This window comes from Rhinolophus hipposideros, assembly GCF_964194185.1.
Source record: "Rhinolophus hipposideros genome assembly, chromosome: 15".
In the NCBI taxonomy this organism is placed as follows: Eukaryota; Metazoa; Chordata; class Mammalia; order Chiroptera; family Rhinolophidae; genus Rhinolophus; species Rhinolophus hipposideros.
In genome coordinates, this window is record NC_138061.1 from 23,770,897 (window position 1) to 23,798,876 (window position 27,980).

The 27,980-nt window shown below is 48.7% G+C and overlaps 1 protein-coding gene across 8 annotated transcripts in view; it reads right to left on the reverse strand.

Moving 5' to 3' along the window:
• The window catches only part of PAX2 (paired box 2), a gene marked incomplete at its 5' end in the record, with an annotated part of 78,443 nt that overhangs the window by 22,627 nt on the left and 27,836 nt on the right, over positions 1–27,980 (reverse strand). For 4 of the 8 annotated variants that reach the window (XM_081074095.1, XM_081074102.1, XM_081074097.1 and 1 more), the window contains 3 exons: positions 16,448–16,516; positions 22,077–22,196; positions 23,695–23,780. In XM_081074095.1, the coding sequence (XP_080930221.1) occupies positions 16,448–16,516; positions 22,077–22,196; positions 23,695–23,780 (275 nt within the window). The remainder of the gene's footprint in view (positions 1–16,447; positions 16,517–22,076; positions 22,197–23,694; positions 23,781–27,980) is intronic. The other 4 variants (XM_081074099.1, XM_081074098.1, XM_081074101.1 and 1 more) reach the window with 1 other exon arrangement.

Here is a 27,980-nt window from a genome sequence, read left to right on the forward strand (position 1 = left end):
AGTTTCATACTATACAGTGGGCCGTCCTGCCACTTCTCACTGAACCCCCCCAACAACTCCCCTGGACTAAAGCTGGATGGGTCTTTCCTAGACACAGCTTGGCCAAGACCAGCTGGGGAGGCTTAGGCCTGCGGCCAGCTCATGCCTAGAGTGTTTCTCTGTAACTGTTATATATATCAGTTTATAGGTGATTATACGATATGATATAATCAATATTGCATTATATACAGTAACACCATACAGTATCATTCGGGAGACCATAGAAAATATTACATATTGATTAACCTCAACCTGCAGCCATCCTCTCTTGCTGGCCTCTCAGACGAAGCATGGGGGTCTGCTTTTCTAATGGGACCTCTTGTCTTCCCTCCACTGTAGTCTGGAGGGGGTGGGAAAGCAAAGAAAGTGTGCGCGCGCCTGTGTGTGTATGTGTGTGTGTGTGTGTGTGTGTGTGTGTGTGTGTGAGAGAGAGAGAGAGAGAGAGAGAGAGAGAGAGAGAGACAGAGAGAGAGAGACAGAGACAGAGACAGAGAGAGAGAGAGAGAGAAATGAAAATCAGGATCAAGTCTGAGGAGGACAGAGAGAGACACGGGGACAGTCTCAATGGTATTTCTGTTCTCTGTTCCTATGGACACAAAACTTGGTGGTTGTGTATTTTTCTGTGTAAGCCTCTGCAGTGATTTTCTGTCTGAATCACTCCATATGAGTGATATACGCATCTCCCCATATGAGTTTGAGTTAGGGTGTGGCATATTTATTTTTCCCTTTTGTGTGAGTATTGTCTGTGTAGATACATTTCCACACACATAAATATTCAGATAAGTAAGTGTCTGGGCATGTATAAGTGATAGAGAAAGAACTTTTTTGAACAGATGTGTGTGATTACATGAGGAGCAGGCGCCCACGTCTCCCATGTTTCTCCTGTGCTTGCTCCTCTTTCAAGGATTTGCCATCATCTCGATTCCACCCCTTATATCTATTTGCCCATTTCATTGTGTCTAATTCTCTCTTGCTGGATTCCTCCTACCTTTCTGGGAAGCCCTGCTGTCAGGGTGGAGAAAGGCAGTGAGTGTCGTTGTGTGTGGTTATTGTCGTGTCACCAGTGGGTTCTGGGGAGTAAAGTGTGCATTTATCTGTGAGTGTGTGCTCACAAACATATTATGTACACGGGTGTAGGCTTGTGTGGCGAGACTCATACCATACCTCTGTGTAGATTTGTGTATATGCCTGTGTGTGCCTTGGCTCAGCCTGTGCATGTGTGTGTGTGTGCGTGTGTGCGCGTGCATGCGTAGGGACTGAACTGAAGCTTTGTCCTCAGGTCACTGGCTGGAGGAGTCTCTTTTCCTTCATTTATTCAGGGGCCCTTCAGATCTTGACAAATCTGTCACTCTAAATTTGCGAGAGATTATGGTGCTCTCTCCCCAGCCCGCAGAGAGGTGATATATGATATCTGCTGCCCCTATTGATTGCCTGATCTGGTGGCAGAGGCCGGCGAAATGAACTTGAAATGAACACCATGCCTCAACTCATTGTGCGTATAATACACTACTTAATCCCACATTTTTCAGCCGCTATGGAATTCAATTGATCAATCATGTTCCACTGATAGTACTGTTTTAGGGGTTATTGCTGCTCCCTCCACTCACTGACCTTTTTATTTATTTATTTTTGTGTGTACTCAGGCCCTGGTGATAAGACAGGTTACAGAGGCAGCAATGGAGAGAAACAGGGCGGGAGGAAGGAAAGGCAAAAGGAATCCTGCTACTGGAAGAGGTGGCAGATGGAGGCGGGGAAAGGGAAAAAGAGAAGGAAGGGGGTGGGAGAGAAGAAGAGAAAGAAGGTGCTAGAGGAGCAGCAAAGCAAACGGGTGTGATGAAAGCATGCAGAGAACACCCGAGAGAGGTTATGGAAAGCTTGAGGGAACTCCCAAAGGAGAAAGAAGGTGATAAGGAGGCGGGAAAGGTGGCAGCAATGATGAATGGTGAAGGAGCACAAAGAAAGTTCTGGGAGAACAGGGAGAAGAACCACAGGGGCAAGGAGAGGGCAGTGACATGATTGGTGGGGGACAGGGAGGCAGGCCTCCCAAATCAGGCAACAGCCCATGGGCTCTCCCAGGCTCTATCCAGAGGACCAGATGGCACAATTCCTTCAGCTAGAGAAGGAAGAGAGGAATGAAGGTAAGGAGGAAGGGTGGGAAAGGAGTGAGGAAAGGAGGTTGGGAGACGCCTGAGGAAGGGCAGAAAGCAAGAGGAAGGAAGGGAAGAATATTTCCATGCTAGGAGCCCAGGGCAGCATTGGCTGGGGAGAGAGCACTTGCCACAAGAATAAAATCAGCTGGCTCTGCTTCCCGGGAAGCCTGGGTATCCAGCTAAGGAGGGCAGCCCAGAGTCTGGACGGGGGTGGGTTTGGAAAGTAGGGGATAGAGGAGGAAAAGGAGACGAGAAAAGACAAGAGAACACAGAAAAAAAGAAAGAAAAAATGAAGTAGTTGACAGTGCCAACCACTTGGAGGGACCTCCTCAGGACAGTGGAGAGAGAGCTCAGAGTGGGATTTCTCAAGGGTGGAGTCTCAGAGGTGACAGGCAGAGGGTGGAACTGCGCTGTGACACCCCTGAAAGGCTTTTGTTAGAGGAGGAGGCAGAAGCAGGACTTCGTAGAGGCTTCTGAGTGAGCAGGGAAGGAAAGTGTGTGAGTAATTGGATAACATCTTCCCCTCGTGAGCTCCTTGTGGGCAGGGACCATGACAGACGCATCTCCGGGGTCCTAGTGCCAGGCACAGAGCTGGGCATACAGTAGGTACTCAATGAATGAATGAATGAGGCTCTCTGGGGAGCATTCAAAGCCAGACCCCTGGCAGAAGTTCTCTGGACTGGCCCCTGACTGGCTTGGCATCCCAGGACACCCTTTCACTTGTCAGGCAAGTCCCATGCATCCCTAGCTATCAGAGGACATGGGAAGACCCACAGAAGGCCCCTGGGTAGACCTAAGCTCCTCTTCACTCACCCCCACTGCTTGTCAGCTTCTGGAAGCATTGACTCTGGTCCACAGGAAAAAAAGACCATCCTGCCCACCTATAGTGCCTCTACCGAAGGGACGGAGAATATTGTGTTCCCAGTTAAGAGCAGAACTTAACCTTGGAGTTCAGAACTGCCATCCAAAGCAGCTGGGAGAGGTTGCTTGAGAACAAGGTCCAGATGACCTTTGCATTGGACCCCCCACACCAAGGCTCCAGTCAGAGAGAGCAGGGTTAGGGTAAAACAGGCCTATTTGCCTATGGTGGGAGCTGGTTCCAGGGAAGACCTTTCTTAACTGATCGGAGGAGAACCTTGGCCTTCACCTTGATGGGATAAGAAGCCCACTCCTTGCCAAGGCTCCAGGAAGAGGCTGGAGTATGGTGGTCATATGCCCTGGGCTTTCCGGAACAATTCTAATTTCCAATATCCTTTCCTACTCTCAGGCCACGTTTTTTGACTGAGGTTGGAAAATGTGGTTCTGTAGGTTTAATAAGACCGCACAGAGCAAGGAGCAAACCGTGTGCTAGTTGGTCTCCATATGTGGAAAGTACAGCCTTGTTTTCCTGCTGTCCCCAGCCTCCGTCCATTAGCAGCTCACAGTACTAAGAGCTTATTACATGCCACTGCTGTACTTTGTACAGCTCTTTTTTAATCCTGCCCCCAACAACCCTGGGAGATAAATACTGATTTAAGATACCTATTTTAAAGATAAGGAAACTGAGGAAAGAGAAAGTAAGTAGCTTATCCAAGGCCATGCCGCTGGTAAATACAGTCAGGATTTCAATTCAGGTCTTTCTGATTCCAGACCTGCCCCCTACATCATTTCACTTTGCTGCTTGGGTGCCAAACACAGGGTCCCAGCTGAGGGCCACTTGGCGCCATCTGAGCCACGGTTTTCAGCATCCCCATTTCTCTGTCTTGTACCTCTCCCTATACTGATGCTGCAGCCCCTGAACTGACTGCCCAGAGTGTTTAGAGGACACCTGGTCCGAAGTCTTCATTTTACAGTAATGAAAACTAGTGGGGTGGGCAATGAGGTGGAGGAGGGGAGGTGACAAGTTCAAGGTCACACAACTAGGTAGTAGACTCCAAGGACTGGAGCCCATTCCAGAAGCTTTGTCCACTACAGCATGGAATGAGGCAGATATAAGTAAATTAAATTAAACAAACTGCTGAGTTAAAACTTTGCCGTACATTACTCTTCCAAGGGGAACAAAGGTTCATATTGTCTTCCCCTCTAATTGCTTCATATTTGTTTAGCAGTTAATAAAAAGCTTTCAAAAACCTTGGGTTATTTGGGTGGGGATTATAATCCCTTTTTTACTGATGAGAAAACTGAGGCTTGGAGTAAATGAGCTGCAGCTTAAATGAGAAGTGGCTAGCTCAAGGACATGTCCACCAGGGAGCGTGGCACAGGGAAGGTGTCCTGTAATCAGCTGTGGATTAAACCAGTGAGCAGCAGCAGCTGCCTGCCCAGCCAACGTCCTGAGCATGGGCTCCAGCAGCAGGGCCCCAATCTCCATGCAAATGAAGACAGCTGCAAAACCAAAGATCATCTTGACCGGCAGGAGAGCCACCCACATGGTAACAGTGGTTACTTCCTGATCATGAGCAAATTATTTTCTTCTCATCTAAGTTTTTTCATATCATCCAGGCTTTGTACAAAAAGCACGTACTACTTCTAGAATCATTAATAAAAATGTCTTTTACTCCTCAATAAAAAGATCTGATCTCCTCATTCACTTAGCCTTGTCACTCCCCATCTATTTATTCCTGGGCTTCTCTGGAGCAGAGCTCTACCTTCTACTTCTCTGACCCCAGACTAGAACCTCTCTATGGCCAATCACAAGTAAGGCTGTCCAGTGAGGTCTCAGTAGCTTGGAAATGGGGAAGTCACTGAACGCCATGTTTAAAGGATGAGAGCTAGGGATGAGGGACAAAATAGAAGTGTTCTGTCCTCTTCATGTGCGGATCTTCTGCCCAAATTCCCAAAGCTGTGACTGCGAGGGGCAAGAGAAATTCTCCTGCACTGACCAAAAGGTAGGTGGGGGTGATGGTAATAGGCAGAATGAAATAATGCCATTCCTTGGTCAGAAAGTGCCAAAGTCATCAAAGTCTACAAAACCAAGATGGGATGTGCAGGAGCCGCCCACCAAACCCAGGCAGTAGGAATGAGGCATTTGAGGGGACTTTTTAAAAGTATCGTAAAAAAACTTAACTTCAGTTTCATAAATCCAAATACAAATATTTACCTGTCTATGGGGAAACTGATGATATTAGGGCTTTTGCATAAGCTAATTAAACCCATTCAAATTTACAAAATTATTATTATTGATATTATTCTCATTTTTCAGATGAGAGGCAAAATTATTTGTTCAATATCATCCAACTAGTAAGTAGCAAAGACTGGATATTTGAATTCAGGGATGTCTGAATCCAAAGCGGTCTCCACTCTATCAAATTTGCCTTCTTTGTCAAAGATTGTCATTATCATCATTTATTGAGCACTAACTAGGTACTAGGGAGACTTGAGATGCTTTACACACGCTCTCTCTAATCCTTACAGAACACATGCAAAACAGATACCATTAGTTCAATTTTACCACAGAGGAAACAAGCTCAGGGAGAGTTAAAAGCATGTGCAAGATCACATAGCTGACAGAAAGCAAGTTTGGGGAAAGTAAGTCTTATTTCATCCACAGACAGAAAATGACCTGAAAGAGTGATACAGGAAGAAAAGAGAAAAGCGTGGAGGAAGTGGGAGCAGTGGGTGATGGGCGGCAGGCCTCTGGGGGGCTGGAGGGAGCAGGAAGGATCAGCTGTGGTTGGCGTTGGGGGCTCTGTGTAAATGTTTATTCCATACCATTCTGACCAATGGCCTCTGCCCCCCTCTCTCTCCTCCTTAGCTCCTCTAACACCCCTTTCCCCTTCTGAGGGGTTCACACCCAGGCTGTCCCCCAGTCTCCCCAGCTGCCAGTTGTTGCAGTTTCAAACTCAATTGTTCTCCTCGGTACTGAGGCAAATGGAGTCATTAATTACCTTCTATCGGCTGGGCTGAGTTCAGAATGCGATCAATATCTCCGCTTGTCATTCAGGGCAGCCCGCCTGTGCAGCCCCAGCCCCACCCCCACGGCGGCAGGATGAATGAGGTCTGGGCTGCCACCCTGGCCCTCCCATCTGATTGAGAACAGGGAGTGAGGTTTGGGACCAGGAATGGGGCTGCTTTCCCGACTGGGAGAAGAGAAAGGATTCATGGAATGGGGAGAGGATGGGGAGAAGGGGAGAGGGAAGTAGAAAAGAAAGGGAAAGAGCGTGAGGGAATGAGGAGAGAAGGGCAGGTGACAGGAAAGGGGGAGGGGAGAGGAAAGAAGTGAGGAAGAGAGGGTGAGGGGAAGCATGATGGAAAGGAGAAATAGATACGAAATGGAGGAGAGAGCAGGAAAGCAGGTGCTGCAGTGTGCTAGGAAGAGGCTGGGCTGGAGACCATGCTGGCGGAAACACTGTCTAAGGAGCTGGGGTAACATATCCCATGGCCTCCCATCCTTAAACTGGACAATCTGTGAGGCTGCCCTGGCCAGGAAACCCAAGACAAGCTGAAGCAGAGGCTATGAAGAAGCCCTTGGAAATCTGGCCCCAAAAGAAGGTTCTGGTCAGCCTTTCAGCCCTGGCAACCCATCACCAAGGGGCTCTCCTAGACCAAGCCCAGCTTCAAGCACTCCATGAATTCACGATAGAGTGAAAGGTGGGCATTGGCATGACTATGTTCCTGTGCCTCTGTGGGCACCAACTGCATCAGTGACCCTAACTTAAATGCTGGATTGTCAGTACTATCTACTGGGTTGAAATCCTAGTTTTGTTGCTCATGTGCCATATGACCTTGGCCAAGTCCCTTGAGCTTTTCTGGATTGAGTTTCCTCAGATGTACACTAGAGGGTCGCTAGTTCCTCCTTCAGCATTACTAATTTCTCCTTTCTCTGTGTTCCAATAGCCATCTATCCAAACCTCTATTGTAGAAATAATAATAATAACTAAAATCGATCCAGTTTCTATTATGGTGCCAGACACTCTGCTTAATGTACATCCTTACAATAACAGCAGCTAACATTAAGTGCTTACTATATATTAGGCACCTATCTAAGAATTTTACATATATTAACTCATTTAATTTTCACAAGAACTTAAGCAGGGAGCTTCTATTATCATGCCCATTTTGAAGGCAGGGACCCACCTCTTTCATCTTTCTAAGCGTAACATTGGGTATGACACATAGTAGGTGATAAAAAATGTTGGCTGATTTGTTGAATAGGACTGCAAAAGCAAAGACTAATAAACTCTTAACTTGCCTTACTCAATGTTTTACCTTTTAAAAGGAAAAAGAAGCAACAAAGGAAATTGCTCTTCTGGAGTCAGTGTCATCACATTTTACAGCTGGAAAGTATAGAGATCACTTAATCCATTCCCTCTTAGAGATTAAAAAAACAAAGAGGCCCGGAAAGGTTAAGTAATTTCTCCATGTCACACAGCTAGTCATTGTTAGGATGGGAACAGAGGTTCTCACCCCAGAGCCCTTTCCATTATTTCAAATTGCTTAATTTTGACCAAGATAGAAAAACTGATAAAAGGGAAGTGATGAGGAGAAAGCAACCATGTCTAGAGTTGACAGTAGCAAAGGAAGGGGCACTGGACAGAATCCGATTGAGGAAAGCAAACTGCTATGTGTTAAGGGAAGGAATGGTCATGTGATCCCATGGCAAGAGATTCTAGAAGGGAACATAATTCCAGAAAGATAGGATGCTCTAAACATGAAATTCCTCCTTTACAAGCTCAAAGAATCAACCTGACAAAGTAGAGAGAGGAAGAGTGGGGGAGGGGCGGAAAGAGAGGACATTTAAGGAAAATCACTGTTGTTGCACACGAATAAGCTTTAAAATATGATGAGCCTAGATTTTAAAAGGACATGTACACCGAACAGTGGAAGATTATGCGGCCATTAAAAAATCATGTTTTCAAAGAATATTTAATGATATGTGAAAATGGTCCTATATAATGTTAAGTGAAAATAGCAAGACAAGCTGTATATACAATATCATTCCAATTTTGATAAAAAATTATATGTATAAAATTATACATGCATAGACAAAAAAGACTGTAAAAGAATATACCAAATTCCAACAGTGGTTATCTCTCAGTGATGAGATTATGGGTGATTTTTTAAAAAATTTACTGTATCTTCCAAATATTTTATAATGAGCACATATCACACTTTTTATCAGACAAAACTTATTTTTTTTCCTCTTGTAAAGGACACACAACCGATAGATGGAAGGAGGAGACCATAACCAAGGTGGGTATAAGAGTAGCATGAGCCTGTCAGGAAGACAAAAGCTGAGACAACAAAAAAGGGCCTTGGTAGCTCTCTTTGGAGAAAGAACAAAAACGAAGGCAGGTGTAGGCTCAGTGCTGGGGAAGAGGATGTAATACTGAGAGAAAAGAGAGAAGGCAGAACTTCTCCAACCTCCAGCTTGCCTTTGTCTTGTCCACCAAAGAAAAGAATCTTCAAAATGGGACCAGGAGGAGCTGCCCAGGTCAGGAAGGGGCAGGCAGGTACTCCTAACCATTTGAGTTCACTTTCCTAGGTCCAGATAAATCATATAGCAGGACCCTAGGGACAAAGGTAAATAGGATCCTAAGATTTTTGTTGATAATCCTTGAGAAGTCACAATGAAAAGGTGAGGCAGTGACAAAGCCCAGTGCTATCCTGCCTTGCAAAAAAAGGTAAGCTTACACAAATAACACTCTGATAAATTTAATGGTAAGGTCTGGAAATCTTTTAGAAGAAATTGTTATAATTTATGGGCACTAGAAAAGAAAATGGTGATACCCTGGAGCCTGCGTGTATTCACTAAGAATAAGTTACGTCACATTAACTAGAGATCAGTGCTTAGATCAAGTGCCATCCCCGCTAAGACTTCAAGGGCCCTGGTTGGAAGCAACTGCCCTTTAAAAAACAAAAACAAAAACAGAAACATTCATCATAGCATTTTATAACTGGATCATAGCGCCTATCACATTCTGCTTGTATAATGATGTGTACATCTATCTTCCTACTAGATTAGAAGCTTCATGAGGTCAAGTACTGTGTCCTGTTTACCTTTGTAAATCAGCCCTGCCATGCTTCATACACAGTAGGCACTCAATCTGCATACTGACTTCAACTGGAGTTTTTTATCGATTGACTAAAGAAATGCTGTGAATGTAGTGAATGTTAACATTTGACAAAGAATCTCCTTCCTAACTTTATGGACAATATGAAGAAAAGTGACATGGTTATGGCTGCTGGACTCAGTAGCACCTAAAGCATTCATGTATCGCAACAAGGAAGGAGGTCTCCACCAGTGGGCCCTGCGGCTCTCCTTTACTTTAAAGGAAAATAACTCTTTTAAAAAACTACTAGGACGGTGATAGAGAAGACATGCTTACGATTTTAATCGGGTGGAATTAAGAGCCAAACCAACGAGATGAAATGGAATACCCTATGTGTAGGTTTTAAAAAAATCAATCACACAAGCGCAGAACGGGGTAGACCTGGCTTGATAGCAATTGACGTGGAAAAGATCTCAAGGTTTTAGTTGACCACGAACTCAATATGAGTTTGAGTCTGACATGGCTGCTAAAAAAACACACAAAAAATCAGATGTCATATTGTAAGTTTGTGGAGATTCACATCCTGGTTCTTTGCTCCTATCATACCTTCTAACACAGTGGACACTGGGGCCCACATGATACAAATATCCCCCAAGAAGTAAATGTAAGTTTTCTCAATAGTTCACCTATTTACACACCAAAGCAAAATCACAGACTTTCAGTTTATAGGAAATCTTCCCAAGGACAGAGTGATAGGTTGAATAATCATGTAGGGTCCTCGTAGTTCCTAACGAACCAAGATAGAAGAGGGAGGTATGGGGGAGCCCTAGAACCCCAGAGAATTATACCAGTACAGTTCCTTTCCCTGTTTTGAATGTTAGCTCCCTCCCTTCTCCCGAACCCCTAGGTTACCTAGGAAAGAAGGGCATGGGCAACCCACTGCCAACACGACCAGCCTGAGTGTGCACCACCCATACTGGAAGAAATACAAAGCAGATGAGCAAGTACAGAGGAGGGAGGAGGAGAGGAGGCCAGAGGCAACACAACGGCAAGGGGGCGAACAGGTAGTGGCAACAAGACAAATGCACAGAGAGAGGGGAGGAGTGAGCAGTGGGTGGGTTTAGGTGAATTCCCCAGAGTGATCAACTTTCCTGCCTGAGAGCATGCGCAGTGTCTTCCCGCTGGCCTGCTGGCAGGCCACTCCAGCCACTGGCCGCTGGTGAGGAAGAAGGGCTGGCTGAGGGTCTGTCTGTGTAGGACCTGAGTCCTCCTTCAGCCCTCTGTGAGCTCTCAGGGATGGGCTGGAGCCTTCTGCAAGGTCCTGGACTCCAGCTGGGGCCAGAACCAGTTAGAAACCTCTCTGGAGCCAGAAGGAAAGGGGGCTTTGTTAACTCAGAGGACACAAGCAAGACGAAAAATTACATACCAGGCCGCTCTAAGTATGCTTGTTTAGAGAAACTGCTTGCATTTATGAAGTCTTTGGTGCGGAAAGCAGGGTTGCAAATGACTGCATCAGAGCGACAGTAAAGGCCATTAATTTCCTGTTATGTTTTCCTGTGTTGGGGGCTTTATTAATTTAATTTTACACTGTCGAACAACAGCGAGAGCTGACACTGCCACACCGCCAAGGCTGGGGTTTTCTTTTTGTGTGTGTAGCAAGGCTTTGCCTGGCATGTAAATCAACGCTATTACCGGAACCAATAAAGATGTGTGGAGGGAAGAAGGGAGGGATAAGGAGGGGAAGGAAAAGAGGGGAAAGGAGAGAGAAGGGAAGAAAAGGGCAAAAGCCATCCCTGGCCAGTTTCAGCTGCCCTCCATGCCGAGCATTTCCTGGCTTCCCAGAGTAGCCTCCACAGTGGGCAATATCTGCCCTTCCTTCACTTTCCCTTCTGTTCTCTTCTTCCCTCCAATCTCTGCCTTCGGATGACTCTACCTCTGTTGCCCTCCTCTGTTCCAGCTCCTCGCAGAACTTGAAAAGGGACAAGAAGTTCCCAGGAAGAGGCGGGAGATCGAGTTCTCCCACTGCCCATCCCCAGCGAAGGCAGGTCTCGGAAGCACAGGGGCAGGAGACCAGATGTTGCCTACCCGACAGGCCTGAGCAAAGGCCTTTGCTACATCTTACTGCCCTCTCCAGCCATTTTTCTCCTCCATACAACCCTTTCCTCTAAAGTCAAGGATCCTTATCGCCCATTTAAGAATTATTGGTACACATACACATGAATCCATGTGCTTGTGCACAGGAAGAAGAATCTAGAAAGCTTCTTCCAGCTTGCTTATAAGTCCCTCTAAGAGCTCCCATATCCTAACGTTCTCAACCATTTATTTCTTTTGAATTTCCAGGAAAGAAAAATACTGTCTCTTATTGTTTCTCCTGAAGAGAGTCCAGCAGCTGTCTTCAGCAGCTGTAAGGTATCTACTCGGTCTAGTCCAAGGTGCCAGAGAAAAATGGATGCCCAGCATCAGAAAAAAGGCAGGTTTCTGGCAGACCACGTCCTGATGTCTTTTATTCCCTAGACCTCATACCCACCACCCCAAGAGCACCCATACTGCCCCTCATCCAGAGTACTTCCACAAGCTTGTTGCCCCAGTGGTCCACACTGCCCTCGGCCCAGCTTACCACACCAATAGTCCACCAGGTGTCCACACTGCCCATGTATCTGGGTTGGCCACACTACCAAAGGAGATGGGGGTAGGGGTGGGAAGGGAAGTGGGAGAGAAAGGGAAGCTCCTGGAGTCACTCCTATCACACTGTCTGCGTCCCTCCATCCCAGTCTTCGAAGTCTGTGGGGCCTAGGGAGATCTGTGTGAGCCAGTGAAAGAGAGAGAGAGAGAGACAGAGAGAGACAGAGAGAGAGAGACAGAGAGAGAAAGACACAGAGAGAGAGAGAGACAGAGAGAGAGAGAGAGAGAGAGAGAGAGAGAGAGAGAGAGGTGTGTGCCCGCACACACGTGTGTGTATGTAGGTAAGCACACGTGTCCATGCATCTCTCCCTCTGTCGCTGGCTTGCCCACGCTCCTGCCTGCACTTACTGCTTCAGGAGCCGTTTGGCAGGCTCTGGGAGGCTGTTGGATAGAATCCAACTCTCCCTGGGAGGAAAGCATAAACTTCATAAACTACATTTACTTTAATGCAGATTGCTGGGGCAGCTTTCCTTAGGCTTTTCCTCCCTCCCTCCTCTGCTGTGTCTCGATCACATTTTATCCCAGCCCCTGTGTGCACTCAGACCACACACACACACACACACACACACACACACACGTGCAAATAAGCACACACGCGCGCACACACACACACTCTGTAGCCAGTACTGAAAAAGGTGAAGCCTGGGGCAGGAGGAGCCTGGGCAAGATGTACAAGCTCTGTTTAAAGGAGAAAGCCTCCGCTGACCCTGGAAAGGCCCCTGTGAGATGCCCACGCACTTGTCTCCGGGTGGAGATGAGCACAAAGGGTGCTGCTGTGAGGCAGGTGCCTCGGGGAGGGAGGGATGCTGACATTTCCCGGGGATGGCCAAATTAGAAGACACCTGGAGGCTGGGCTACAGGGCTCCAAGAAAGGGAGGGAGAGAAGGCGAGGCCTCCAGGAAGGTGGAGGTTTGTGAGGCCTCCCTTGTCTAGTGCTGTCAAGGTCAGCAGGTTCGGGTTCACTGAAGGGTCAGGATGGTTTGAATTACTGGCTCTGCTGCAACTCAGCTCTGAGGCTCGAGCTGTCTCCCAGCCCTCCCCCAACTCTTTCCCAACCCTCCTTGCCTTTCTACCTCCAAGGGGCAAAATGGGGAGGGTCCTGGAGAGCCCTCCAGCCACCATGGCCCTGGGGAAGGCAGGCAGGGGAAGCGTCCTTCCCTGGGCTTCAGGGCTCCTTGTGCAGCCACAATGGTCAGTGAGGCTGCTGAGACCCGGTCCCCTGGTAGGCAGCACTCCTGGGTCTCCCCAGCCTCCCTTCTCTCCAAACCCTTTCCCTGAGGGGTCCCCCATGCCCTTGCCCTTCTCAGCTGCCTGCTGGCCTGCAGAGGAGGAGGTGCCCAGGGAGGCCAGTCCACAAGCAGCAGCAGGGCCTGGGGGACAGCCTCAGAGCCTGGCTCCTCCCTCCTGTCCACGGCCTGCACTTGGGGGAGAAGGGCAGTGCTGAGGCAGCGGATTTCTCGCTTGGTGCCCTTGCCGGGTGGGGGAAGGAGAATGATGCCTACCTGCAGGGCTGGAAAGTAGATGCCAAGTGGAAGACTAGGATTGGAGACGTAGTGTGACAAGATGGTGTGCATACAGGTGCGCAGGCGCGTATGGATGCGGTGGGGAGGAGGACCTGAGGCCTTTGCGGAGAAAGTTGTAATACTGTGCTACACCCACCTCAATTTCCAGTGGTAGAGGGGCACACATAGCCCTCTCTATGGCAACTCTATACGTCTCTCCTGGGCTGTGGGGTCGACTATTTATTCTGACTTTTGGGCACTTCATGAAAAAAAAATTATTTTGTGCTAAATCACAACATATTTCTTCATACAAGCAAATATAACTCTTTATCCACAACAGCACGAACTGGCTGGGAACCTGAGGTAGTTAATGATTTAGCTATCGTCTCTGGTATAAACGCAGGGATTTATGGACAAATTCATGCACCCATGTCAGCTACCCACCACCATGGCTAACCCCTGGTCCTTCCCCACAGAAAAAAGTAAATCCACGTATACACAGGGCCCAAACGAAAGGTCTTAATAAAACATTGACATTAACCTACACCTACCTCTGCATAACGACACGGTCAGTGTTTCACAGGCTCACTGCCAACAGTGCCCAGAGTTTGGCTAAAATATGCGATCCAACTAAGATAGAAAAATTCTCCCCTCAGTATGAACGGTCTGATTTCCCAGGTTACTGGGAAGATATAATCATAACAATGAATGTGTGTTCATAAGTGGATTTTTTTTTGGTGTCTTAGCAAATGCTGACCTTTGAACCTTAGCTCTTTCTTGGACTGGAGTGGACATTAGCCAGAGTTTGAAAATTTGTTGGAGAATGAACATAGGTTGAGCTTTGTTAATGTAGTTAAACTCAGGCACTTGTCTAGACAGACGATTACCTTCCTGTAGATTTAGTTTCTGGGCTTTCATAGGACCTGCCTCATGAGGGGCAGTCTAGTATGTGAGAAATCATATACTTCTAGCAATAATCCACAGAGCACCTCTCCTTAGAGAAACTCAAACTCTGCTCGGCTTCCCTTTGCCAATATGTCTTCTTATAGAGCCTGGCCAGGGCCTGGAGGAGAGTGAAAGTAAAAAGAGGCTCTGCGATTCCCTGCCCAGGACGTGAGCTCACTTCACAGCTCTGAGGGCAAGTGACCCCAGGTCTACACTCCTGGGTGGGGGTTCTCTAAGAAGGGAATCGGATGGCTCTGTGTGTGTGTGTGTGTGTGTGTGTGTGTGTGTGTGTGTAAGGATTAGGCAGTGACCAGATAGAATGGTGCCCAAGTGCTAGAATCAGTGCAACCTCGTTCTGGTTACCCAACATGGTGCAACCTCACTGTGTCTTCTGGGCCCTCCATGGCACCCCTCCTAGGTCCTTCAGGCTGAATCTTGTCCCACTAAAATGGTGTGTACTCAGCGAAACCTCCCTAAGCTCTTCCCATGCAGGCAGCACTCAGATCCCTCTCTGCTTCTGCCATCCCCTGCATCTGGACCAAAAAGTCACAGAGGTCAGGCGCTGTGGGCCTGAGAGAGTCAGTCTCCAGCTCCTCTCTGTCTCTAAATGTCTGCCCATGCAAACCTACCAGGGAGCCCTCACCTGCAGACTTCCTCCATCAGCCTCCTCTGGGACCGCAGGCTGTGTCCAAAGTCCCCAGGCCTGGCAGTGGGGCCTGGAGCAATCTCTCCTCTACCCTGGGGTCCTCCCTTTTCTGCCACCAGCACTGCTCCCAATTCCTCTCCAGAAAGAGAGCGGGAAGAGAGACTGGTGACCAGGGCATGCCTGGTTTACATTAATGAGATGCCCCGTGTGTAATCCAGCACGGATGCAGCCTACAAAAGGAGGCGATCCCGGGCGGCCAGGAGCAGAGCTGCTCAGGTAATTGGTTTATCTATCTGGAAGCAGGGGGAGCAATCTCAGCACAGACAGACTAGCAGTAAAGTCTCTTCCTTAAGGCTATTTCCTTTGTCTTTTCAATTGCTTGCACATCCATGTGAGAGAGGGAGAGAGTGTTAAAGAGAGAGGGAGAGGGAGAAATGTTAATTTGTGAATTAATGGCTTTTCTCAGCGGAATTGTAAATTCAAATGTCACCTCACACGGTGACACCACGGCTGGTCTGCTGAAGAAGCAATGATAAGATCCCCCACCTCCCTCAGTGCCCCTCCCTCCCCAAAGATAGCTGTGGAGTGGAACATGCTACTTTTAATTTGCAATAACAACACAACAGAGGTATGCAGTAATGACTGCCTTCTTCCACCCTCCTCCTGGTTTCCTTCCCCCAGTCCAGTTGGCTCTCCATTTCGTCCCTCCCCACCCTTTTTGCTCTTCTGAAACAACACCTCACCCCACCCTGGCTGCCCCACCTCCCCACTGCACCCCAGCCACGGCCTGATCACATGGGGGGGGTGCCTTTGGAATTGACGATGCTGTAACCCTCTCTTCTCCTTCAATAATCAGGGAATTAATGACCCTGAAGTTAAAGTGAGGCTGATACCAAGGCCCTACCCAGCGTTGGGAAAAAGCCTTCATTGTTTTCAAGCAGGAGGCGGGCAGCAGTGAGGGAGATTCATGGATGGAGATTGAATATGCAATTTTCTTTCACCTTGCCAAGAGCTGCCCCTGGGCTGTGCCTGGCCTAAATTTTTCCTTTTACCATCTCTGCCTTATCCGGCCCTCCCACCTCCCTTCCATTCTTTCCAGAAAATTACCTTCAAAATTGATTTCCACTTTTACAAACAAATATAATGGGAACACAGGAAAAAACTTGGGCCGTGATGAATTAGGGCTGTCAGGTGCTTCCAGGTCTCCTTTGCTTTTGTTTTACTACCCGATCTACTCTTTGTTTTTCCAAGAGCTAGAAAAAGTGCCCCCTTCCACTGAGTGCCTGACCCTCCATGCCACGGGGCCTCAGCCCCCAAACCCAGCAGTGGCCCGTGGTGGAAGTGATCCAGGCTCTGAGACTCTTGTTAGCCTCTTGGTTTCCCATTGGAAGCCTGAGCCACCTCCTCCTTTTCCGCTCGCTGGCCCTTAGGAACCCACTCTCTGAATAGTCTCTAACCGCCACCCCCCAGCTATTTCCCCTGACCCCCACACCATGTTCCCTCTGGCCCCCATACCTCTTAAAGTCCAGACCAGATGCAAACCTCCACCTCCTCTAATGTGGGCAGGATCAGTGTATACCTCGACTAGAGCAAATGAGAGACAGACAGACACTGAGAGATCCCGCAAGACAGGCAGGTAGAAGACGGGGGCAAGACTCCAAGATTGGGAGTCCAGGCTCCTCTTCAAAGGGCGTGTGAGGGTTCTGAGTGGCAACTCCCACACAGCCTGAGGGCGTAAGGGCTCCCAGCCTCAGTCTCCCTCGCCTTGGACCCAGGCCACCCGTGGAGGCAGGTTCAGTACAGTCCATCCATTTGCCAACAGAGTGCAGGGTGATGCCTATGGGGCCCTTTGGGCGAAAGTCTATATACACACCTGTGCCTCAGGACCATGGATCCTAACACACTCAGGCCTGGCTTGAGTTCTCCCTGCTCACGGGCACGGGTGGACACGTACCTGCTCACATCTGATCACTTCTTCAAGTATATACACTACCTAGAAGACGGAATACCTGCCCGATGCATGGCATTCCACATCCCCTTTCACCCAAAGACCTCAGGATGGCAGAAAACACACATATACACACATTTTCATAAACCATGCAAAATTACATATGTGTCCGTAAACAAACATACGTTTCCCAAGTAAAAAATAAACTTGCCCTTGGGAGTGGAAATGCACAGCAGTAGATAGAAAGATGCCTCCATGTTAGAGAAGAAGGAGGCCTTATATTTATTTACATGCAACCAAAATGCTTGCAGATGCTAAGGGAGGATATGTGGCCCAACCGGGTAATTGCAGAGCAAATGAGTAAGCAGAGATGGCCCAAGGTCCTCCCAATCCCACATGGGAGGTTGACATCTTTCCCCCACTGCCCTGGGCCCTCCAGGCTAGCTTATCCCAGAATCAGCTTCCCTCGGCTGCCCTACTTAAAAGGGGCCACACCAAGATTAGGGAGCCTATGCCCAAATAAGTTTCTTTCTGACACAACTCCATTTCCCCTCAAAATATGAACTTGCCAGTTAGGCCTTCCACCCCAGACACACAGCAACCCATCTTCCAAGACAGAGTTGGCTCAGCACCCTACATCCATGAGCTTGTTAGTCCTCTCCACACTCCCTGCGAAGTGAGTGCTGTTACCATCTCCACTTTTCAGACAAGACTGAGCTGATGAAGGTTAAGTGACTTGCCCAAGGCACTAGAGTGCAAACCTGGCTATGCCTGACTCCAGAGCCCACACTCTTCCCCACTGGGCCGCACTACCCATTCATGCCATACTCCAGGGACTGCCTGCTGGCCCCCAACCCGAATTCTCCTTCCTGATGGAGGTCTGCAGCCTTCTCTTGTCTGAAGCCAGGGCTCCTGGACAGGGTAGGTGCCACTCATTTCCACAGTCTCGTCCCCTTATTTGCTCCAAGTCTAACCTGAGCAACACACTTAGAGACCTCTAGGAGTGCGACTAACTGAGGAAATAAACCACTTCTTCCAGTTATGGCTCCATCTAAAGCAGAAGGGAGCTATTGAAGGCAGGACTCGGCCATTTGCAGCCTTGCAACCTGCCCTGCCTGCAAACGCACAACTGCACCAGTTTGGCACCACTCAACTGCACAACTCATTGTGCACCTAATTAATGGAATGCAAAATCACAGCCCCCTGCAATCTCACACATCAAAGGATGCGACCAACACACCTCCCTTCCGCAGATCAACAGACTCAGACCATATGACTTCATTTAGATTTTTGGACAAGTTACGTAATTGCTCTGTGTATCAACAACACCAATGGGCAGCAGTGCTTTGGGCCACGGCTGAAAGCAACTTAGGTGAAGCCAAAGGACTTTGGTTTTTCAGCTTGAAAAAAAATACAAGCATCTCTATCCTCCAGCCATATAAGCCAGGGCAAGCAACATTTAGGGAAGCACTATCCCTTCAAAGGACCCCAATATACTCACCCATACTTGTAGCCAAAAAGATATGAAGCTTTTAGCAGGGTCCTGAACCGGGGTCTACCCTCTCAGACAGCCTTTCGGGTGCTTCGTGACATAATTTCCTCATTTATCCCTGGTCTGCCTATGTGTCTCATTCTGGGAGCTCCTGGACTCTTGGGAGTTAGGGGTCAAAGCTTCCTGACTAGCACATTTCTCAGAGGAAAGTCTGGGGATTCTTCCATAACTTCCAAAGGCCAAGGCATGAGACGGCATCTCAGGCCAGCTCACAGTCACTGTCAGGTTCCTTTCTTCCCAGAGTCACAGCTGATCAGCCCTGTACTAATATCCCCACAGATATGATTGCTGCAGATACTAATAACACTGTCCATATTCCGAGTGCCAGTGCCAATACTGCTCTGGGTATTATCCCTGTGAACACCAATAACTACTGCTGAGATTGTCTCCAATAACGCCAGCACACGGTGCAGTGATTGTCCTCGCTAATGCCCACCACCATGACATTGTTAGAGCTGAAGAATAGGCCGAACTGTACCCAAAGGCAGAAGCGGGAGTGGCTTCCTTGAGGACACAGAGGCTCACAGCTTGCCCTTGGGGTATGACACTTCTAGGTAGATACCACAGTACATGGGGCTGAAGGAAAGCCAGCCAGGCAGGGCATCAGAGCTCTCCTGGAGGAGATGTGCCCCTCGAGGTCTAGGCCCTGGACACATACACCTGTTCTCATCCCAACATACCCCTCCCCACCCCAGTATCCCACTCCAGTATCCCACTCCAGTTTTCTCCTTTGCCTGCAGTGCTGGCCCAGTAGCTAAAGGACACACCTGGGTGTCTGTGCAGCCCCTGCCCGAGGCTGCCTCCTGCGACCAGCCTGCCAGCTGCTGTGCTACCTTGGCCCGACGGCAGAGTTGGGCTACATCATCTTGACACATAATTATCTCCCCTGTTCTTAATCATCTGAGCTGCTCCTTAATGCAAACTGGGCCTGGCTGCTTGGAGGCACCCAGAGTGGGGGACGGGGGAGGGGCTATGAAAGGTCTGCCTTTGGTCTTGCCTTTCTTTTCCTCTCCTTTCCCACCTGGGTCTGATGGATCAAGTGTGTGTGGTGTGGGTATGAGGTGTCAGAGAGAACAGGCCTCCCTCATAGGTTCTGGCCTCTACTAGGGAAAGGACGGCATCATCTGATCTGTGGTTGGTCAATAGGAGGGGAGTCCAGGGCCAGAGAACCCTCCCACCTCCCAAACTGAAGTAAGGCTTCTGATCCTTGTTGCTGCCTGGCGAGGCCCAGGAAGTAAGTATTCAGCAGTAAGAGGAAACTTAGAGACCCCCCACTGTCCCTTACCTAGAAGACTTCAACTGCTTCCTGAGACATCTATCTCCCTGCTAATGACTGATCTTTCCAAAGCCAGCGTCCTTCTCCCTTCCTGCTCAGACACTTTCAGTGGCTACTCATGCCTGCAGAAAACAGTCCAAACTCTTTATATGGTCTGGTCTTGACCTGATCTCCTGTGACCCTCACCCATCTGCTTAGCCTGAGTTCCCACGATGTGCCCTCCTGTCCATTCATCCCAGCCAAAGCACCCCTGCATTTTCTCATCACAGTACCTTCTGGCCATAAGGCTGGCTCCATCAGCTAGAACTTCACACCACCATTGTCTTTGAACATGCCCCTCGTCCATCCCTCGGGCCCCCCCCTCACAGAGCAGCCCTTCCTGGGGTTTATTCCCTCCCCACTCTAAGTCGTCATGGTCAGCAGCCCAGACCTCCACCACAACACAGATATCTGATGGGACTTTCTGCTCTCTGGGCTCACATGTTTTATACACCCCACTAGAGTGTAAGCTCCTTAAGGACAAGAATCATGTCTTGTTCTGCTTTGGGATCCAACAGCATGAAGTCTTTCTTGTGAATGACGTCTAAGAATGGTTCACTGAATGGAACTGAATTGAAACAATGAATGGGATCAATTGCTTAGAGAAGAGAGCACTCTGTTCTGGACCAGTTGGGCCCAACCTGGGGGGAGGCACAGCCTCACACCAGTGCGTCCCCATGCCCAGCCTCCTTTCATGGCCCACAGTAGCTCAGGAATCAGAGGGCATTCTTGTCCCCAACCTCAGACCAATGGGGAAGGGTAGAAAGGGGGTCCTGTGGCCTCCCTTGAGCCCCTGGACATCTCCCACTCTAAAAAATGCAGGGGCTGGTAGTTAAAAGAGAAACCCTTAGAGTTTGAGGCCAAATCTTCCAAACCATTCAGGGTGACAGGAAGCTTGGCTAAGGCCTCAGTGTGGGAAACCCCCAGGGAGAATTGGGACTTAGGGCCTTTCATTCAGCCTCCCCCTGCCCATCAGGGGCTGCCGCCAAAACAACCACAATGAAATTTAGTGAGTGGCAAAGGCCGTGGCAGCCAAATGGGTTTGGATATTTTGGAAGAAGGAGAAATAGAGCCAGACAAGCTGTTTCCCTGTGAAACGAGGCCATTAGGGCTTCTGGAAGGAGGCCAGCACCAGGTCATCACTGTCTTGCCAGGCCCAGGCCTCTCCTACTCTGTCCCTTCCACTGGAGGCCAGGGTTCCGCACTCTTTTTCCCTCAGCCTGGGTCCAGGGAATCTCAGCTTTGTCCCCTTTCTCTGTTCCTTACCCTCTAAAGCTGCCCCAATCAAGGGCTTATCTAGGCTTCGGATGATCATATACTTTATTGTCTAAATAGGACATTTTTGAGAGAAAAAGGAGATGTTAACTGGCCAAGATGCAGGGACAAAAGGCATAAATCGGGACCGTCTGGGCTAATGGGATATATGGTCACCCCCTTTATGCTTATCTTTAGAGGATTCTATATCATACTATATGCCCTTAAAATCATACACCCTCCCTAAACCAGGAGATTCCTGCTTCCCCAGCAGACACCATGAGCTTGGGGCAGGAAGCAGGCTCCAGGCATGGGGTCTCTGTTTGTCTGGGCCTGCCAGCCCTGTAGCCTGGCCTCATGCATCAGAAGAAAACCAGATGGTCACCAAGGGACATTTAATGCCATACGTCTGAAAAACACCTTCTCCCAAGCTCATCACTACCACTCTTTTCTCTTACTGCCTTTCCCCTCTCCTCCTCCGCTTCACTCCCCTCTCTCTTTACCTCTCTGCCTAACAGCTGGCTGCACATTGAGGTATTACAGGGAACGAGAGGAAGGCCAGAGAGGAGGCTCCCATGAGGGAGCACAAAGAGGGGCCCATATCCAGCTCCCTGAGTGGTTTTAATGGGGCCAGTGTCCACGTGTCACAGAGAAAGGACACCAGGGTCAGCTGCATGTGACATCACTTCCTTATCTCCTGATGGGTTGGGATCAGGTAAGGACAAGGCAGGTTGGCCTTTCATCCTCAGGTCAGAGACCAGATGTCCCCCAAGCTCCAAAATCTTCCCAAGATACATAGTTCATGCTTCTCTTCCTGGCATCCCACAGGGATATTGGGGGTGAGTCCCAGTGGAAGGTAAGGCGGTCGGGGCTACAGAGCAGATGGTGAAGCTGATGGCCCCACCAGCAGCCTGCCTGCCTCTCTCCAGGAGCCAGCAGGGCAGTGGGGGGACCTGGGCTTTGCGACTAAAACTGATCTCATAGCAGAGCAGCTGCGAGGCCAGGCCGAAACCGGAGCTCTGAGTCCAAGGACAAAGCATGCACAGGGAAGCCAAGCCTCTTCCCTCCTCCCTACCTTCATCACGTTTCCTCTTCTCACCATTGGAGCGAGGGATCCCCAATATCCCGTTGATGGAGTAGGATCCCACTGGATCATTGGAGGCGCTGGAAACAGGAGGGGAGGCCGTACTAGGAACTGGATGAGAGTAAGGAGGAAATGCCATCAGGATAGCAATTGTGATCACAGGTCAAAGCCCCAAGGCTGGGGGCAGAGAGAAGCAGAGGAAGTAAGGAAGGATGGGAAGCCCTTATTCCCCTTCTTCCTCTGAGGTTTAAGGGGGAAAGCATTGCTACATACAAAGCAGGCTATTCTCTTCTGTCCATTCCTGGGCTGAGTGGTGACCAGTCAACCCCAGGCCTTCTCTGAAGACCTATAGATTTCACTGGAGCCCCTGAAGATGGATGGAAACACCAAAGCTGACTCAATCTAGGAAGTGACTCAGCAGTCCTTTAGCGAGTACAGCTCCTAGGACGCCTCCTTGCACAGCTCGTCCAATCCCTCGGGCCAGGAAAATCCTTCTAAACAAACCCCAGCTCACTATCTCTCCGTCTCTTGGGCTGAGTCTTTACCAGTCTTGATTTAGAGTCTGCTGGTTTCTAAGATCTGTCTCTGCATCTCTGGGAGACACAAGAATGGTCCTAATATTCCCCAGGAATGCATAGCTCCTCTTTTCTAGTTGCTTCTGGTCTTGAAATCACTTGAGAAGTTCCTAATTTCCCCCTCAAGGCACAGACTAGTGAACACATTCACTCTGTAATGATCTACTCAGGTACAGCCAGGCCCAGTCCTCCTTCCCAGCACACACTGTAACACAGGCCTAGTAAACAACAGCCTCTGCCAAGTCCAGGAGGACTGGGACAGGCCATTCTACTTCCTGCTGGTCAAAAGAGAAGGGGACAGCTGCCAAGAGGGGAGAGGAAAAGTCTGACCACATCCCAGCCCCTTAAGCACTAGTATCAAACATGGTTGGGCCAAAGGGAAGACTATATGTGGGGGGTTAGGGGGCTTGTTAGAAGGTATTCTGGTAGACCTGGGTCAGGTCTCTGGAAGGCCAAGAGCAAGTGTACATAAGGAAGCTGGAGAGAGGCAGAGAGTTACCAAGTGGATGAGAAAGAGACAAAAGGATCAAGAGAGATAGGCCAAGAAGAAAGAGGCCGTGAAGAGGGAGGGAGAGAGACAGAAGAACAGACCTACAGCCATACATACAGAGAGGAGAAAAGAGAAAGGGGAAGGCAGAGAGAGGAGTGAAGAGGAGAGCAGGGAAGAAGAGAGAATGATCATTTTAAAAATTAAAAAAAAAATGGAGTAAGAAAGTAGATATGAAACAAAGAGGGATAGGTAGGGAGACAGGATCAGATAAAAACAAAAGATAGAGAAGAGGGAGAAGGGAAGGAGAAGAAAGGCTAAAGGGAAAATACTGATGGGAGAGAGGTGGGGGGAGGGAGAGAGGGAGAGGGAAAGGGAGAGGGAGAGGGAGAGAGAGAAGTCCTAGTGAGCTAGTCTCTCTTTAAGAGACCCCTGAGCCTCTAGGAACTCAGAGAGAACACAAATTGGGGGAAAATCCCTAGGGTGGAGCTATACATCTGGCTCTTCCAGGTGGGACGCCGCTTCCCCCTTCCTTGAGCCCCCTTACCAATGGTGTGGCCAGGGGCAGTCACGCCGGTCCCAGCCCCATCCGGTGTTGGGTGAAAAGGCTGCTGAACTTTGGTCCGGATGATCCTGCAACAACATCACAACAGCATCACACATCACAGGCCCCCTCCTGCCCCACCAACTCCAGCCCAGGCCAGCCAGGTTTTCCCCAACCCAGCAGCGACTTCCTCCTCCAACTGTTCCCTGCACCCCTGCCCTCACTGGCTGCTCCAAGTTACTAGCTTTCCCTCCTGTTTGCTCTGCAGATCATGCCTCGTGCAGTTCTGGGCAGAGGCCGTCTGCCTTCTGTCCTGCCGTGGGCATCTTCCAAATTGCAGCCTGATTTTTTTTTTATTAGTTTCAGGTGTTCAATTAATGTGAGACATCACATTAACAAAATGAAAAATAAAAATCATATAGTCATATCAATAGATGCAGAAAAAGCGATTGACACAATCTAACAGTGATTTATAATAAAAAACTCTTAGCAAAGTGAGAATAGAGGGGTCATATCTCAATATAACAAAGGCCATATATGATAAACCCAAAACAAACATCATTCTCAATGGGGAAAAGCTAAAAGCATTCCCCCTGCAATCAGGAATAAAACAAGGTTGCCCACTTTTGCCACTTTTATTCAACATAGTTCTGGAAGTTCTAACCACAGCAATCAGACAAGAAAAAAAATAAGTAAAAGGCATCCAGATTGGAAAGGAGGAAGTAAAATTGTCACTATATGCAGATGACATAATACTATATGTAGAGGACCCCAAAGACTCCACAAAAAAACTGTTAGAACTGATAAATGAATTTAGTAAAGCAGCAGGATACAAAATTAATATTCAGAAATCAGGTGCATTTGTATACACCAATAACAAACTATCAGAAAGAGAAATTAAGAAAACCCATTTACAATTGCTTCAAAAGCAGCTTGATTTTTTAATTTTTTGATTGTTTTCTTTTTTTAAGGAGAGCGTAGCTCACAGTGGCCCATGTGGGGATCGAACTGCAACCTTCTACCAGCACCACGCTCTAAGCAACTGAGCTAACCAGTCGCCCCCGAGCAGCTTAATTTTTGATAGCAAGGATTGGGGCAGCAGAGTGAAGGGAGCACAGCATCCTTCCCCTTTCTGGGGGTGGGGACTGTCTGGTGGCTTGCTGGCCACCCCCCTCTCCTCAGCCACGTGCAAATCTCCTCATGGGAACAGAACTCCCTGGGTGTAGAGGTCATTTTGAAGCTGACTTTCCTATTGGGACTGTGTCACACACCTCCAAAGTCGAGGGAGGGGGCAAGATTTCCCTATTTCCTGAGCTAAGGAGAAGGAGCCAGGGAAGGGCTGGGTCACAGGTGACCCTCTTGTCCCCAGGATTCCAATGCAGCAAGACATGGTGCTTTGGCAGATGTCAGGCCCTGAGCAATTTCTTGAGTCTATATACTGCTTTCAAACCACTCAAAGCCCTATCTCTGTCCAGCTCACTGGCCCGACAGCCTCCTTTTCTAAGGCCCTACTTGAATCACGGCTTCTTTTCCAGCCTAGTTGAAAAGCCTGGTGTGCCCCCCACCATGCACTGGAGTGGGGGGAGTCAAACAGCTCAGGGCTGAGTATGAGCTGGCTTGCCAGTGATCCAAAGGAACCAGGGCTCAGCGATACAAAAGGTCAACCCAGGGACCAGGACCAAGCAATGCTCCTCTCCACCCACTGGACACAGTAGATGCCCTTGGAAGCAATTTTTCCAACAGCATTACTCCTCCCTGCAGAGACGCGAGAGACGTGTGTGAACCACGTTCACTTCAGCCAGCAGTTGCGTCACAAGCCATGAGTGGACTCTGCTCTAACCAGCTTTTACTGAGCGCTGCCAGGCAATAGAAAGAAGGCCCCTGCCTCACAGTGCTAGAAATAAAGTTGGGGAGGAAAGACACCCCCCCAGACAAACCTAAGTAACCCCAAGGGAACCAGGCCGTAAGTGCCAGAAGGAGGCAGAGGAGGAATCATTCCCCTTGTAGGTAGGGGAATTGGGAGAGAAGTCACTGAGGAAGTGGAACTTGATAGAGCTCTTCAAAGCAGAGTAGGGCTGAACATATAGATATATATATGTAGGAACCAGAGGCATGGAGGACGGTGGACAGGGCACTGGGCTACATGGCAGGGGCCCTGAGTCCTGCTTCTGACTCTGCCTTTAAGCGGCCACATAGCTTTGGGCTCAGCATTCTATTTCTCCAGGCCTCAGTTTCTTCAGCTGTAATGTATAGAGATTGGACTACAGGATCTCTAAGATTTATTTCCCCAATAAATAACATAATTGTAAGATGGACAAAGAAGTGGAGGCAGGGCTTTCTACTCAGGTACTGGAGGAAGGTAGAAGCAAAGCATGGAAGCTGAATAGACATGATGTTTTAGGGGCTTGTGCCCAGACCACTCAGCCAGAACAGGAGGTGTATGTAGGGAATGAGAGGAAATAAGGCTGCAAACTTGGAAGCAATGATGATAATCGTGATATTCCCATTTAGTAAGCATCTATTATGTGCCAAATTATACGCAGTTTATACCACTTACATATACTACTGTTGATTCTCACAATGTCTCCAAAGTAGATACAATTATCCTCATTTTGCAGATTGAAAACCAAAGCTGACAGAGGTTAAGTGGCTTACTTGAGATTACACTGCCAGTTAGGGCAGAGTTACAATTCAATCTCTAAAACGTGTGCTTTCGTTATTTTGTCACACTTCCCCCAATATATGAGAAACAGGCTTAGAGGGTCTTGAGCCATGAGCGATTTCTAAACTAGAGGGGACATGTACAAACTGATTCTGGTAAATCAATATACATAGGCACAAGGCAAGAAGGGGTTGGTCTCAGGAAAGGAAAGAATTTGCAAGACATTGTGAAGGCAGAATGGCCAGGATTTAGCAACTAACTTGAGTCAACCATGGCTCTAAAACCCCAAATCTGTGTAACTGGAAAGCCGGTGGTTTGTACCACTATCAGGAAGAGGGATGCAGGGAGGGGACTGGTTTTAGAGGGAGGTGGCAGTGTTGGTCCCAGACACGCAGCATTTGAGGTGGTTGAGGAGTGTCCAGGTGGACATGCCCATGCACCAGCTGGCACAGCAGGTACGGATTTAGGGGACTGTCAAGGAAAGGAGTGTTGAAAAGTTCAAGAGGCCTGAGGAGTGGATACCAGAAGACCCACTTTCAGAGACTGGGGAAAAGAACCTGACCTTGTAGAGGGGTCAGAATTGGTCACACAGGAAATGGCATGTTCACCTAACTCAACCAAGAGCAATGTTTCCAGAAGGAAAACATAATCCAGTGTCAATAGCGACATAAAGACTGAAGGGAATTGGGAATAAGATTTGGGAGTTCTGGTGACCATGAGTGACCTTGGGAGAGCAGTATCAACAAAGGGAAGGAGCCAGACAGAAAGAGGTTAGGAAGTACACAGGAGGAAAGAGAGGCACTGAAAGTGTTTTCAGAAGTTTGTAGAGAAGGAAAAGAGAGAAAAGTGTGGAAGCCAGGAGACAGAACTGGCAGCTGAGTGGACGGAAGTCTTTTTAAGGTAGGGAAGACCTGAATAAGTTTATAGGCTAAGGAGGAAGAACCACGGAAGAGGGAGCGACGGAAGTTGCCTGAGAGAATGTGGGTGACTGTGAGAGCAAGACGAAACAGAGAACAGAACGGTGGGGGGGGGGGACACGGGGGAAGAGTTAGGGGGAAACGGCATATTCTGAGGTGGCCAAATGCTTTGAAAAGGAGTTTTTATGGCTTTTATCTCTCAGCAAAGCAGAAGTCAAGGGAATCTCCCAAGAGTTGGGGAGGGGCAGAGGTTTGGAGCATAGTCACAACAGGGAAGTGTGGCCAGTAGCTAAGGGTAGTATAGACTGGTCTACAGGAAAAGTCTAGGAGGCTGAGCAGTTCAGAGCAGCTGCTCCTAATTCATTGCATCGGAAGCTTCTGGGTTCTCCCTGACATGCGGGTGGCTCTGGCTAGAGGGCTGACGGGCTCTGAATTAAGGAAGCCCCAGAGCTGGGGCTGGGTGAGATGGCCTTGTGGAGTTTCTGTCTTTGTTACCCAGAGCCTTTGACCCTTGGGGCACTGGTGCAGATTTAGCTGAGACAGCAAGTGATGGAAAACCACTACTCCCTGACAGTCGCTCGGTGGTACCTAGGAGAGGAGCTGGGCAGGGTGCCTGCTGCAAGTTACGAACGCTCTTGGTGTCCATCCATGCCTCCCTGGGTGGTGGGAACTTGCCAGTCCCTAGAGCTGATCTCAGGGAATTTAAGAAC